Consider the following 14877-nt stretch of genomic DNA (forward strand, 5'->3'; position numbering starts at 1 on the left):
TACTCATTTAAAGATTGTTACTTGTTACTCGATATTTAGGCTTGTGTCTTCTGCTCTGGCTGCCATGCTGGCCTGAAACCCACTGTAACAAACTCCATCTCAATCTCTTTATCACCATTATCCACACCAGAAGGTTCTGCAGCCCAGACAACGCAGACCCAGGATCTCTTTCAAAACAGTGTGTGTTGCTGTTAACTTAGAAATAAAAGTGCAGGGGGTGTGTGTGCGTGTGCCCCGAGGGCCTGACACGGTTCCAGGGTAAACAAGCTCTGCAGTCACGCTGGTCTCGTGCAGCGACCAAAACAAACACAAGGGCCTGACCTAGGACACGCTGCATACGTGGCTTAGCCACCTCCATTGACCAGCTAATTCCCCCCTCGGTGGCGCATGAAAGCGAGCTATTGACAGTCTTTCCTGGGCCCTGGGCACACAGCGGTGACCCTCATTGTGGAAAGGTATGTGTACACCGTCGGGGCAAGCCGTACTCGCTCGGCGTGCTTCCTTTTCAAAACGCCCCGATTTGGCTGAGGCGGCAATTTATGGCCCCAATTCTGTGACTCAGAGGGTTCTCTCTTTCTCTCTCCCTCTGTCTTTCTTCTTTCTCTTCTCCCCTTTGGCCAAGCAAGCCAGCTTGCCATCACTAGCCGTTTGTAAACAAGGAAGTGGTCTGTGTGTAGCTCTGAAAGGACCTAATTGAATGTTTTGTGCGGCCGGCCACGGTTGCCAGTGAATGAGTGGGCCCTCTTGTTGGTTGTTACTAAGCTTGTCTCGGAGGTGAATTGCAGTGCAGTGATGGCCCAGTGTGAATGGGATCCTCCAGCCAGCTCGCCGAAACCACCATCTAATCCCGACTGCTGCTCTTATGGGCCATTTTCCTGTCAAATAGGGCCGGTAACAGAGAACCAGTGACGCACAACAAGACACAAAATGCCTCATTATTATTTCACGAGAGTCTAAGAGAATCAATCGGCCTTACATAAGAGGGACACAGATAGGGGACTGCTTTAGAAGGGACTCTAAACACACATGTGCATGCACTGCACTGACAAAGTGCTGATTCCTGGAATCAATCTGCGCTTTAATGAATTATGCATTGGAGTACCTACAAGATATAGTAGTATAGTAGTACATTATCACAGTATTTGCTATGTATATTCTATAAAATAATTGGTATGGCCCTAGAAGGATGTAAAAGTACCATGTAATAAGGGTACATTTGATCCTGAAGCCTTGAGATTATTAATGGTCTTGGCCTTCTAACTGTTTTCTCAAGGTCATTCACCAGTCAGAGTGGTGGAACATAGAAGCCATTTCACTTAGCCACAGCCTCCGTTTTGACTTAATATGTGCCATGTTTTGGTATGTGTGGCGTAATTGGATGTGGTTGTACAGTTGTATATAGATGTATGGCCCTAGTGTGAAAAAAAACTAACAAGACCTCAGGGTCTGGCAAGTTATGATGCTCCCTTTCTTTGATAAAAAAAAAAAAAAAAAACCAACTACAGTGCACACTAAAGGTCGCAGTTTTCTGCTCCAGCGGTCAGGAATGTGTTAGGTCCATTTTGGGTTAGTTTGGGACTGATGACAGGCCAAATTGCTTACATAATCGTAGGGAGCCCTATCTACTCTTCCCACTGCCCAGCCAGGACCCTGGCAAATTAATATTTTATCCCCCACCACCGCTGCTGCTACCGCCACAAGCTGTGAGGGGGTAGAAACACATAAATAAAGGATGAGATGGCAGCTTGTCTGACAACAATTCTTAAAAGCCAGCCAAGTCAGGCTAGACACAAAAAGAGTGCATATGGGACTGTTTGCCCTCCCTCCTGCGATTTCTAAATAAGTTCTGTTCACCCCTTTTGTGTTTTATGTTAGGATAGCTATCATTAAAAATGGTTCTACATGTCTGTTCTCTTAATTTTCGACACAATACAATACAATGCAAAGCTGCATACGCTTAGCCACAATACCATGTTTAGGCCTACCTCTCTCCCGGGCGCGCGATGAAATTGCAGGCTCATCATCATAACACGACTTTCCAATATGGGTTTTTGTATCTTCACACAGAAGAAGTAGGTCAATTTTGAAGTAGGGCCATGACAACAAACCCTGACGCTCACCTTACTGCGGTTGTAGCTGGTGCCACACGGTGGCCTAAACGAGCACTACACACCCAATTCCTATGCAGCCCTAGACATCAAGGTCGTTTGAGATCATTGAATGATAATAGCGGATGATTTAACGAACTATTTAATTGTGAAATCTCTATAATATAGCAGTAGGCCTATAATCTGGTGACAACGTTTACCATTGTGGAAAAGCGTGATGATTAAGTCAGAACTGACAGTTTTTTTTAAATCACATGTTGGTTCATGTGCCAGTAGTCATTATGGTACAGGCTATTTGCCAGCCAATAATAAAGCTCCTTAATAACCCTAAAAAAAAAAATCCAATTTGGCCTAGCTGAAATATTGCTATATTTGCTAATTGTGCTGATTATGCAAGTTGCCGACATAATTATGCAAGTTAGCATCCGCCAATTTCTAAATGCTGGGGACGCATGGTATAGGCCTACCTTTCTAACATAAAACTTTTTTGAGTACTCAACATATCCAGGTTCACTTTGCTAGCAGGTAGAATATTATCTTTTTTTCTTAAGATGCACAAGACAGGTCAACGGATTGTATATTAACTCGCAAACAAGATAAGGTCTTGTGAAGAGTAGGCTAGTTTGAACCATAATAGTAATCATGCTACCTCAAATGAATACCTCTGCCTTTTGCCCTCTCCCCTCCATACGGTCAAAAAAGGCAAAATGACAAATTAGTAAAAGTTTTATTTCCAAAACCAAAAAAAAGGCATACAAATCTAAAATAACATCCATCCAAATAATATCCATCTGAAAATAAAGGATGTTCTGCTGCAACATTCAATTTATTATTTTAAAAAGAGAAGCATTAAAACACCTGGTTGTGCACATCTTATACTTGGTAATATCTCAATGCTCAGCATTGTCTGTTCCTGTGTATGTTCAACATTTTCTTTACAGATTTCGAAATCAGAGCTGTGCTGTGCTTTAAGGTAAGCAACAGCAGAAAGCCATGTCTGGAGAGGTGCTGCACTGGTTTTAAGCAAGACCTTTTAAACTCAGCGTAACTGACGCAAATCATCCTACTCCCATTCGCCTGAAGGCATTGTGCCTTTGGACAATTTCATTGTAGCCTAACTGGTGTAGTCAGTAACTAGTGAACCGATCAAGACCACTGGACACTGCAGCTTAAAAAAAAAAAAAAAAAAAAAAAAATTATTTATCGCTTATTCTCATCACTAATGGGGAGGGGGGGCAAGTTGGCTCCAGTAAGACATCATCCAGTGGCAAGAATGTGTTATTTATTTTCCCTACCCTTCATCATCCCCTACACTCCAGTCATAGTGGTTGCTAGATCCTCTGAAACATTACTACCTGCACATATCCTCTGAAACATTAGTTCCTGCATCAGTTCCTGCCCCACTGAGTGAGTGAACAGATATACGGATACAAAGTGAAGACAAACTTGAGTGGGTCAAACTCATCGCCTCGGTCATGTCTCTCCACAGTTACTTTCATTTCTCTCAACTGAGATTTCAAGAAATTAAAAAGGTTGGTTTCCTGGAATGTAACCACAGTTTAAATAAACAAACAAACAAAGTCAAGCCCACTGAGTATGTTGATTGATCTAAATGTTGCCAATGAACACACATCAATGCATTTAAGTCAGAACTTAAAATGAAGGACAAAAACAATTAAATACACACTTCACCTTAGCCAGTCTGAAATGGTTCAGAAAAATATTTGACATAATGGTTTTAATGGGCTGTACCCGACTTAGCTTCTTGACCAATAGGACAATAAAGTGTCGACCTGCATTATAAAAAGGTACTCACTTTAATAGCTCCCATTTTGATTGTGATGAATTCTTGATTTTTACATGTTTCGTCTGCATTGCTTGTCTCAAACAAAGAAAAAGAAAATCTCAGATAAATAGAAAACATATACATTTAGGGATTATAAGTTTGTCACATAAACATTTCCCGTTCTTCAACATTATTAGGTGGAATCTTGGTTAGTTGATATTTCATCCTCTACAGGAAGCCGCTGAACTTTTCGTCTTCAGTTCAGACAGGGAGCCTCCCTCTGTTTTCAGTTAGTCCCCTTTGTTAGGATCCAGAAGGGAGGTGGGAGAGAAAAAGCGTCGCACACCAAAAATGCCCAACTTTAGACAGAGAGCCTGTTGATCGTAAATAAGAGTGTGAGTGTGTGTGTACTCCGGTACTCCGTGATCAATGCTGCTTTTTCAGTCTGTAGTCATGTTAGTGTCTTGACAAAGGCTGTTAGAAGTTAAGTAGTCGCTCTCGTTCTGTGCCCATGACTCGTTTTTGAGCAGCCATGACCTTGGCTTTATTGGCAGATGGGCCTGGAGGAGCAGAGAGAGAGAGGAGAGAGAGAGAAAGTAAGAGAGAGAGGGAGAGAGAGATGATTACACTGGTTTGACAATACTGCACACTTATTCACTCAATCATTGTAATGGGGGTGGCTAATGGTTGGGAGGACAGGTGTCTGAGGCGTCTCTCACCTGCGTAGCTGAGCAGCACAGGTAGGAAGAGGAGGCCATGGGTGGCACCCAGCAGCACGATGGCCAGGTACATGCGGAAGTAGAACACCTGGAAGATCTGAGACTTGGACAGGGCCAGGATCAGTATGCCCCCAAACTTGGTCAGCGTGATGCCACTGAACACCTGTGGACCGGAACGTGGACATGTTCAGTGATGATGAACACCCCGTGCTTTATCTCCATAATCCACATGGTTCAATAGGTTTAATCAGTTTAGGTCAAATCTGTTTTAATATGGCCATGTTAGTGGAGCGGGTGGGGGGGGAGGTCGGCATGCTTACCGAGCTGCCCATATGTGCCAGGGCCTCTTCTGCCCGCTCCACTCTCGTACTCTTTGTGCTGATGGAGAACGCCCGCACAATATGGCTGCAGAACTCCACCGAGATGCCACAGCTCTGGAAACACACACACATGCACGCTTTAATACCAAAGAACTCCACTGAGATGCCACAGCTCTGGAGACACACACACACACACGCACGCTTTAATACCAAAGAACTCCACTGAGATGCCACAGCTCACACACGCTTAAATACTACTGTATAGAACTCCACCGAAATAGCACAGCTCTGGACACACACACAAAAGAATGACAAAAATGCTCTGTGAGACATTTTCCCATTTTAACCCCTCACAATAAGTAATTTACAGTGTGATGAACTGCATGGCCATTCACAACAGCTGCTCTACTGGAAACGTCTGTAGTCCTCACTGACCGTGGGACACATGACCGACTGGGCACATGACAGCAACATAACTCCCTCCTATAGATAAAATCCTTAAAATAAGGACACCTACTTCCTTATAAGCTCTGAAGAGGAAACCAACAGCAGTTTCTACAGCAGTGGCAGCAGTCTACTGAAGCAGCAGCAGCAGCAGCAGCAGCAGAAGTTGGCTGCAACTCACCATGACCAGGTTGACCAGGGAGACGGCGTTCAGGCTGATGCCCCACAGCCACATGACCCCGAACATGTTGACCAGGATCATGCCGATGGTGAGGGACACCAGGAAGGCCAACCATAGCTCGAAGCCCAGCAACACAGTGGACACCACAAAGATGGCCACCAGCGACACGCACAGATTGAGGGCTGTGTCATAGACGATGGTGAGGTACTGCTCGTAGAACACGTAGAACACGCTGTGAAGAGGAAACAGGAAATGAGGTGTTGACGGGGGAGGCTGATGTGCAGCATAACAAGCAGGATAAAAAGATTCCAAAGAAGCCAGTGGGATGTCCAGATGACCCGTCAATTATTTATCCATAGCTAAAGACATGTATGTAAAACTAAAACCATCGCTAGACTTTTGATATTAATGTAATGGCTATGTAGAGTTCCTTTCTTTTTAACATATTTTTTGCACATTTATTTAAACATTCATGTAATTTTCAAGACATAAAATGTAGCAATGTAAATATATGCCATAAAGCCCAAAAACAAACGGTACGCATACATAGACATGCTTTCATCGTTATCTCACCATCACAAGCCCACAGGCAAAAAAGACAGACATTGAACACTCGCACACAGGAAATCAATCCCATTCCTATTCCAGCCATCTTTGCTGAGGTCACGGACTGGCCACACTGCCCCACTGAACAGGGATGAGCACAATCTCTCAGAAAGGCAAACAAAACACACAAAAAAAACACCCCCCAAAAACCTGTACTGAAGCACAGGGCACTAGAACAAGGGTCACAACCGGCTGCCAAAAGCAGCTCACATGTGCAGCATGTGACCAGTCCACATCAGAACACAAAGAAGACAGACCGTTTCCACAGCCACATTAGTGCCAGGACGACGGAATGCATTTTTATGTTTTATTTCCATGCCGATAGGGGGCGACACACTATTCACATGACATCATGCAAACAAAGGAGAACAAGGCACAAAAGATCAGGAGTCCGAGACTGTGGTCAGTATTCACTCAGGTCAGTGGTCTCAAGGAGAGATGTGGGAAATGTAAGGTTCAGACCGTAAATACCCCTCTGCCACCTTCACAGACATAGAAATCTCACATTATTTTAAAGTTTCATGACTTTGGTGCAAATATACAGAGACAACAGCAGCAGTGCTGGGGTCTCTATTCCAGTTTATTCAGTCAGTGGAAGTGAACTGGACTGTGAACGTCCCCCCATGTTGTTTACCTGTAGGGGAACACTCGGTAGCCCTTGCCCTCCAGGCCCATAGTGCGGGTGATGTTGTCGGCCAGGGCGCGGGCCATCTTCATGGCGCTGATGAAGTCTGGCGAGCTGGTCAGGATGGTGTGGTACGTCATGAAGTAGGTGGCGCCCACCGTCTCATGTCCTAACAGGTCCACCGCTGTGCCGTAGGCCGCATGACCACTGCAAGACACGCGCATCTTAGCACTTGACTTTCAGCTCTGCTGATAGGCTGAATATAAAACAATGTTGAGGAACCAAAACCCAAGAATTTGACTCTCTTATGCAAGTGTAATGTGATGTAAAGGACTCTCGAAAACAAAGTGCCTAAGGCAGTGGTTCTCAAACTGAAGGTCGGGACCCCCAGGGGGGTCGCCAAAAATATTGGAGGGGTCGTGAAATGATTTGCAATGATTTTTGTAAAGGTTTTTAGTCAAAGGCTGCCATTGACATAATTCCTTTGATGTTGACATAGCCTACCTGTGAGAGGAGACATTTGCCTCTGCTTCCAATGTCCATCTCACAACATTTCAAAACCAAATTCCACAGGTTAGAGAGAAGGGGGTCGCGAGGCCCTTTTTTGTGTGTGTGTGTGTGTGTGTGTGTGTGTGGGGGGGGGGGGGTCGCCAGATAAAAAAGTTTAAGAACCACTGGCATAAGGAGACATGTAGCTGGACTATCTGGTAAAAAAGAGCAATGTTACAGTGTGTGCCATGTGGAATAGAGTTGTCTGTGCACGTGTGGTAAATAAGTACCCTTTCCCACAGTTGACGTTGGGATTGTCGGACAGGAACATGGGCAGGAACTTCATGAAGTCCTCACCGGTGGGTCTCTGTTTGCCACTTGGCGTCATCGGCCTGCAGGACACACATTGCGGCTCCACCACTGAAACACACACGCACACGCACACACACACACACACACACACACACACACACACACACAAGATTTAAAACACCACCGCCTCACACACATGATTCTTATTTCTCACTTCCCCTCAGACACTTTACTAGATCTTAAAATAGCACCAGAGAGTTATTCCTGCAGACCCTAGTGGTTTGGGGTTAAAGGTCATCAGGCATCTGAGCAGTCACATGCTGCCTCCGTGGCCCACTCTAATCTCTGGACACTGACCCAGTTTGCCAGGCAACACAGAGCCAAAATAAGGGATTACTCACAACAATCGACACTTCCCCTAACTAAATGCACAAGGCCTTTTGACAAAGCCACTAAAGCTGAACCAGGATTACACTGAAAATGGCCCTGACCACAGTGCGCGTGTGTGTGTGTGTGTGTGTAAACTATTTTTAAAAATACCCTGGCATATTTTAAACACAGTGAAACACTTTTTAATTCTCAAGATTTCACCAATCTGAGACAGCAAAAGGTCAACAAATACAAAAGAGAAAGCTACAGAAATAGCAGAATGTTTCATGTGGCTTGCAAAGCCCATAAGAATAACAGCATAATCAACATGTGTTTAGAGGCAGATCACCATCATAATACAGTGGTCTAAAAGGTAGTTTTAGGTTCAATTAAATCTCTCTATAAAATGTTACACTGGAGATTAGGCACATCAGAAATACAGGGTGCAGTTTCTCTATATACTTTTACACATGCACTACACTGCCTCATGATGTAGGGTAAAGACATGGAAGAACAACCAAAGGAAACAAAGAGCTTTGTAGAGCAGAGCGCTCTGATGAGGGTGGGGTGGGGGTGTGTGAGAGGGGTTGGCTGTTGATACAGTGGCTAATGCTTTACCTGACGCGTTGCAGAAGGCCCCCGTGGAGTTGTAGTACCTGCAGCAGCTGGACTGCGGCTTCACCCAGTCAAAGTAGTCGTCCAGCCAGGAGGAGGGTGTGAAGCCGATCTTTGTGCTGGGGAGGGGAGAGGGGATAAACAGTGCTCATCTGACCGGTTCTTACAAAATAACATTATAGCATATACATTTTATACCCATTTAAAGAGAGAGAGAGCAGGTGAAACAGGAAATTACTAAATGATTTAATTTTGTGTCGGAGATCAGAGGTCTCCACCGGTCTCAACCCTGTGGGGGCTGTGGTCACTCACTAGTTGCTGATGAGGGAGGCGGTGTACACCTGCTGGACCAGGGAGTCGTTGTTGCAGCCCACGCCACCACACACGCTGTTCTGACCCTCGGTGCTGCGGTAGTCGTGGCCCTCCTCCACCACAAAGTACACGGGCGGCCCGGTGTGCAGGTACTCTGTCAGGTTCCCAAAGTAGTTCAACACGTAGGAGTCCTGGGACACACACACACACACACACACACACACACACACACACACACACACACACACACACACACACACACACACACACACACACACACACACACACACACACACACACACACACACACACACACACACACACACACACACACACACACACACACACACACACACACACACACACACACACACACACACACACACACACACAGGTTGATTTCTGTACAATTCACCACATTACAAAATCAAACAATCAACTTCCCTTTTAAAAGATCCTAATAACAATACAAGAAACACCATGACTGTGTTTATTTTCTTTCTCAATTCTCATGCAGTGTAGCCCAATGCACACAGAGACTCACGTCAGGCATGGACAGGGTCTGGTCCAATCCGATTTCCACTTTATTAATAGCTGCTATGCTGAAGGAGAAGATGCCCACAAACAAAGCCACCTGATGGAGACAGACAGACAGACAAACAGACGGCACTCTTAAAATGAATAGTCTTATACTCTTGGCAGTCAGAGGGAGGATGCAGGGAAAACTTAGCTGTGTATGTGTTTGTATGTGTGTGTGTGTGTGTGTGTGTGTGTGTGTGTGTGTGTGTGTGTGTATATGTGTGTATGTCCGCGTTTGACTCACCACCAGGGGCCGCACCCACTCCTTGAGGACGAAGGGGGCATAGACCTTCTTGAAGAAGCGGAAGAGGAAGCCGTCGGTCCGCTCCTCCTGACCCTCTGGCAGTGTGACGCAGCACAGGATGTCCAGTCGGTTACTCTGGCAAACACACACAAAGACACAGAACCACGGTCAACCATCGATACACACCAAACACATCAAAAGCCCAGAGGGCATGATTTGAACCCAGCAGGCGACACAGAGTCACAACCTCTGCCTCCTGACCCTTGACCCCTCACCTCCTGCCTCTTGACATCCAGGCCCAGCAGACTGACGAAGCAGCTGATCTGCAGCAGGAAGTCGATGAGGATGGCCAGGCCGGCGAACAGCGAGAATGTGCGCACAGCTGGCATGCTGGACAGGGCCCCTGTGGAGACAGCACACGGTGGTTAGATCACACAGGCCAGCCGCCAGGCCAGGAATGCAAGGGTTAAATCACCACTGACGGGGGTTGAACCATTCAAACTGTCGCCACGGGAGCCACACCAGAGCAAACTTGAAAGTGCAATAGGAAAGATTTGTGAAAAGCCACGTCATGCTTTACATTAGAAATGACTCATGTAAACCATCTTTTTAATGTGACAGTTGATAGTGCTCCAAATAAATACTCCGCTTCAGAAATATGGGAATTGTGGAGTGGAGCATGGGGCAGTGGTGCAGCCAACCCTTTTAAAGAGATCTCAAATCCACAAAGCAGTGGGGGAGGACACAAAACAAAAAAAAAAAGGTCAAGCAGACAGGGCAAACACAGCACAGTGGACTGAAGACTGGAATGCAAGCAAACAGCTCCGTCATCTGTCCTCAGGAGACACAGACACACAGACACACAGACACACAGACACACAGACACACACACACACAGACACACACACACACACACACACACACACACACACACACACAGTCAGGGCTGGCTGCTGGGGTGACAAACACTAAGGGTTGTTACTGCCTGGTCGAAAGATCAGGAGTTTTACACCTACAGTTAAAATCAACAAGTGGGTCAGTGGGGAAAAAAGCTTGAGTTGCAGAAACAGCAGGTGCTTTCATGTCAACAGCATGGGTGAAGACATAGAGTTCAAAGTTCAGACACTAAACCTGCTGTCTATCAGCACTCATATTGACGGCTGTAAACTTCATCAGCCTGAGGACTAACGATAGCATGCATGTTGTGCTTGTGCATTTGGGTCTTAATGTCTATTTTTAAAGAGAATTGCTTTGGGCTTTTATGCTCTTAATCAGACAGGACAGTGAAGAAAGAGTGACAGGAAGCGAGTGGGAGAGAGAGAGAGATGGAGTGGGATCCAGGAAATGACTCAAGTTGGGTAAATAGAGGGCTGGGCTGCTCTGCGTACCCAGGAAGAAGGCCACGGTCTCGGAGAAGGAGGAGAGGAGCATGCTGGGGGCCACGTCTCCCAGGATGCGGCCAATCTGCTGGTGCAGCTCCTCCTGTGGCATGCGCTCGTCCCTCTGGTAACACAGCAGGATAGACAGGTCTCAACAGCATCTTCTGACACCATGGTGTTGCACAGACAGGTATGATATGTTTATTAGTATTTCACTCGAGGAGGGTAGGTACCTGGTAGGTCTGCACGAGGATGAAGATGTTGTCCACTCCGACGGCGAGCACAAGGAAAGGGATGACCTCGATGACGATGAGGGTGAGTGGCACGCCGGCGTAGCTGAAGATGCCCAGTGAGCAGGCCACCGAGCTCAGCACGATCAGGATGCCTGCAATGCCCAGCGAGATCTTGGAATCCACCTGACACACACACACACACACACACACACACACACACACACACACACACACACACACACACACACACACACACACACACACACACACACACACACACACACACACACACACACACACGTCAGAACAGCGCTGATTGAGATAGAGCAGCTCTGGGGGATTGACAGGGCTGAGCTGCAACAGCAGATTCTCAGTCACGACTGCAGTTTTACACCCTGCCGGATCATTAGCATTGCAGCACTGCAATCACTCTCAGTGGGCAGGTAGGAAACCATCTGAAACCAGCCTGTGGCAAGGACCAACCCCAGGAGCCACCACACCGTCTTGTGGTTTGGTGAGTTTGGTGTGCTGAGTGTCACAGGTGCAGAAAAAGAAAGTGAAATGAAGTGAGGGGGCGGAGGGCAAACAAAAGGAAGCAAAAGAGGAAGCAAAAGAAAGAAAGAAAGACAAGCTCAACTCAGATAATAACAGGGGAATGTTATCTGTGTGAGGGAGAGTGCTGAGCTGTGAAAAAGAGAGCAAGGGAACAAGAACAGGCAGAGAGAGAGAGAAAGAAAGAAAGAAAGAAAGAAAGAAAAGCTCACTCAGACAAAGTAGAGGTGAGGTGTGTGAGAGGTGTATCTGTGTGAGGCAGCATCCTGAGCCGTGTGACTGGACTCACCAGCAGGCGTCGGCAGCTGTTAATGTGGCCCAGGGCCAGCGAGATGTAGATGAACATGATGGCGTAGCTGAGCACGATGGTGCTGATGTCGCTGTTGCTCTCGCGCTCAATCTCACGCTCAATGCTGCTCTCCGAGTTGTAGGCGATGGTCAGGTTGGGGTTGGAGTAGCTCTGAACGAAGCGGATGAACCTGGCAGCACAGAAGGGAGGATGAGGAGGAGAGAGGGCTCGGATTATGATAGATAGATAGATACTTTGGGACCAACCAACTAACTCACTAACTAACTACTGTATCTATCTATCTATCATAATGGAGGACAACATGTAGCCAGCACACACAGGCACAGAGTGTTTCATTCCATACATTGTGAGGGAGAAGAGTGATCACTGAGGGAAAATTAATTGGCCAGTGTTGTAACGTTTTTTAAAAAAGCTTCGCCTGAACGTTCGGTGCTTTTCCACCATTATTATAGCTTCTATAAAAACTGTGTTAACAAGTTTTAGTGTATGCAGTAAGTAAATCTACCCAAAAAGCAGACAGAGGACATGTCCTGGGTGCCAATGAAGTTAATCATTTTGAGACACTAGGTCTACAGTAGTCTGTTTTCATTTTAAAATATTGTTTCTTTTTAAATGTGATTCTTCGTAACACACAGTGCGTTATTGTCTGTACGGGACACCTAGACACCTAAGTCACATGAATCACATGACCATTCAGCAATGTAAAATGCATATTTTATGCACGACATAAAATTGTTGAACTGACTTGCTATAACCCATTGCCAAAAGCTATCATACACCACAATCAATATGAGCCTCTGCTTGCTTGTACTATGCAGTGAGACACTTTCTGGAGCTTCAGTGGTTCTCTGCCGTGCAGGGTCTCGGCCGTTGAATGTACTCACTCTTTCTCCCAGGCCCAGGCTTTCTTCAGCTTCACAGAATCGTTGTGGTAGTTGTTCACAGGGAATGTAATGACCAGGGCTGTGGCGTTGTGGTAGTTGTTGGCTGCGGTTGGAAAGGCAAAGGCAATGCTGGTTAAAAGGAGCGCGGGCAACACAATGCATAGGGTTTACATGGCAAACAGCACTGGAGGATTGTGTACTCATTTGCACCTGGAGAATGACAACTGATCTTCAAATCTGGAGCAAGATTGATGTTTAACAGCCCCGACAGCTCCCAATGTCATGTTTGCAAAGCAAAAATAGGTACATAGATGTACTGCAGTGCAGACTGGTCATTCTGTGTCAAATCAAATCAAATCGTTTTTCCAGCCCTTGATATTACGTCAGTTTGAAAGACTAAAAAACACATAGTCTGGGAAGCAATGTTTGAGCATCCATATCTTGAAATCTCAAGCATGTTTTCAATATGACTGAACCATTAAAAGTTTGTATGGCATGGTCACTGATTTTTTTACAAGGCCCTGGATCAGGAGAAAAGTGCAAAGAGAGTGATACCAAATGCATACAAAAAACGAGTTTGTAATACCAATCATGTCAATCATTATTACTTGTTTAAATCCAAGATTTATTACTGTTGTGCAAATATTAGGGTTTTCCACATATAAAGGTCACAAAGATATTAAGGATAAAGCAAGGGATGGTTGCACTTTTTGGATATGAAATAGTATGAGGGGTAGCTTGTAGGAACTGGAAAATCTATGTGGAAGTAGCTCAATTTAGTGTACACACGATCAATGTTGTACCAGATATTAAGATAGAGTTTCTCAGGAACATGACAGAGTTCCGCAGGAGCAAGAACATTTACGCAGAAGTATAACCGTGTAGTTATTTATGAAGGAAGTGTATTTATCTATGAAGGAAACATAGTACAACATTGAGACTTTGAACACTAAATGACACAATATTTAACTACGCCCCTATATATTCACATTCCTGCTACCTATCCCACATACACATTTTGTTCTATGAAAATGGCCATGAAATGCAACCACATCTAGAAATCCATAATTTCTCCATGTTCATATTTTATGGATACCTCAAACATTGGCACAACATTAATAAAGTATTATATTTGCAGAATATAAGATAGATAGATAGATACTTTATTGATCCCCAGGGGAAATTCAAGAGTATAATACTCTATTCATCACATTTTACTCTGCACAATGCACTGATACATACAGGAGTAGTGATCTCAGCTGTGTATTTAGGAAGGAAAGTCCGATGCACCACAGCAGACAAAAAAATGCAACCAGACTCTGTTAGCAAATGTTATGTCGGTGACACAAGTTTCAGGGCCCTTTTAAGGTCCAAATGCACTTCATACAAGCGAGGATATGGAAATCTGTTGATAGTGTATTCAGAGACTGACCCTAAATTGTTATAGATATTATAAGATCTGTTATATGTTATATATGCTATATATATATATAGGGCTGTCAATCGATTAAAAAAAATAATCTACTTAATTACATACTCTGTGATTAATTAATCTAAATTAATGGCATATATAATTTTTGCTGTGAAAGTATTTTAAATATTTAAATTCAAATGAATCATTGAATAATCAGCATTAGTGACATTACAGTTCAAAGACTCTTTTATTATTATTTTCATTGTTCAAATAATTGCCATAATAATCTATGATATGACCTAATATGCTGAGGAAATAAATTCAAAAGTGCTTCAGGAAGAAGATTTTTTTCACATACAAGGCATTTCAGGCCACAGATATAACCTAGGGGACACA

General features: G+C 44.8%; 1 protein-coding gene across 1 annotated transcript in view; it reads right to left on the reverse strand.

Moving 5' to 3' along the window:
• Window positions 1-2821: 2821 nt before the first annotated feature.
• Window positions 2822-14877, reverse strand: part of npc1 (Niemann-Pick disease, type C1) — a 31744-nt gene continuing 19688 nt past the window's right edge. Inside the window, exons 11-25 of the mRNA XM_076293507.1 lie at window positions 13068-13170; window positions 12163-12352; window positions 11322-11504; window positions 11098-11212; window positions 9985-10112; window positions 9710-9844; window positions 9431-9520; window positions 8887-9077; window positions 8578-8693; window positions 7569-7698; window positions 6799-6996; window positions 5559-5790; window positions 4934-5047; window positions 4614-4776; window positions 2822-4454 (exon numbers count right to left, since the gene is read on the reverse strand). Of these exons, the coding sequence (XP_076149622.1) occupies window positions 4372-4454; window positions 4614-4776; window positions 4934-5047; window positions 5559-5790; window positions 6799-6996; window positions 7569-7698; window positions 8578-8693; window positions 8887-9077; window positions 9431-9520; window positions 9710-9844; window positions 9985-10112; window positions 11098-11212; window positions 11322-11504; window positions 12163-12352; window positions 13068-13170 (2171 nt within the window). The 3' untranslated portion in view covers window positions 2822-4371. The remainder of the gene's footprint in view (window positions 4455-4613; window positions 4777-4933; window positions 5048-5558; window positions 5791-6798; window positions 6997-7568; window positions 7699-8577; window positions 8694-8886; window positions 9078-9430; window positions 9521-9709; window positions 9845-9984; window positions 10113-11097; window positions 11213-11321; window positions 11505-12162; window positions 12353-13067; window positions 13171-14877) is intronic.

This window comes from Alosa pseudoharengus, unplaced genomic scaffold (genome assembly GCF_046254945.1).
Source record: "Alosa pseudoharengus isolate Yale_2024_CS ecotype anadromous, Long Island Sound unplaced genomic scaffold, YU_APseudo_1.1 YU_APseudo_1.1_scf_2, whole genome shotgun sequence".
Lineage (NCBI taxonomy): Eukaryota > Metazoa > Chordata > Actinopteri > Clupeiformes > Clupeidae > Alosa > Alosa pseudoharengus.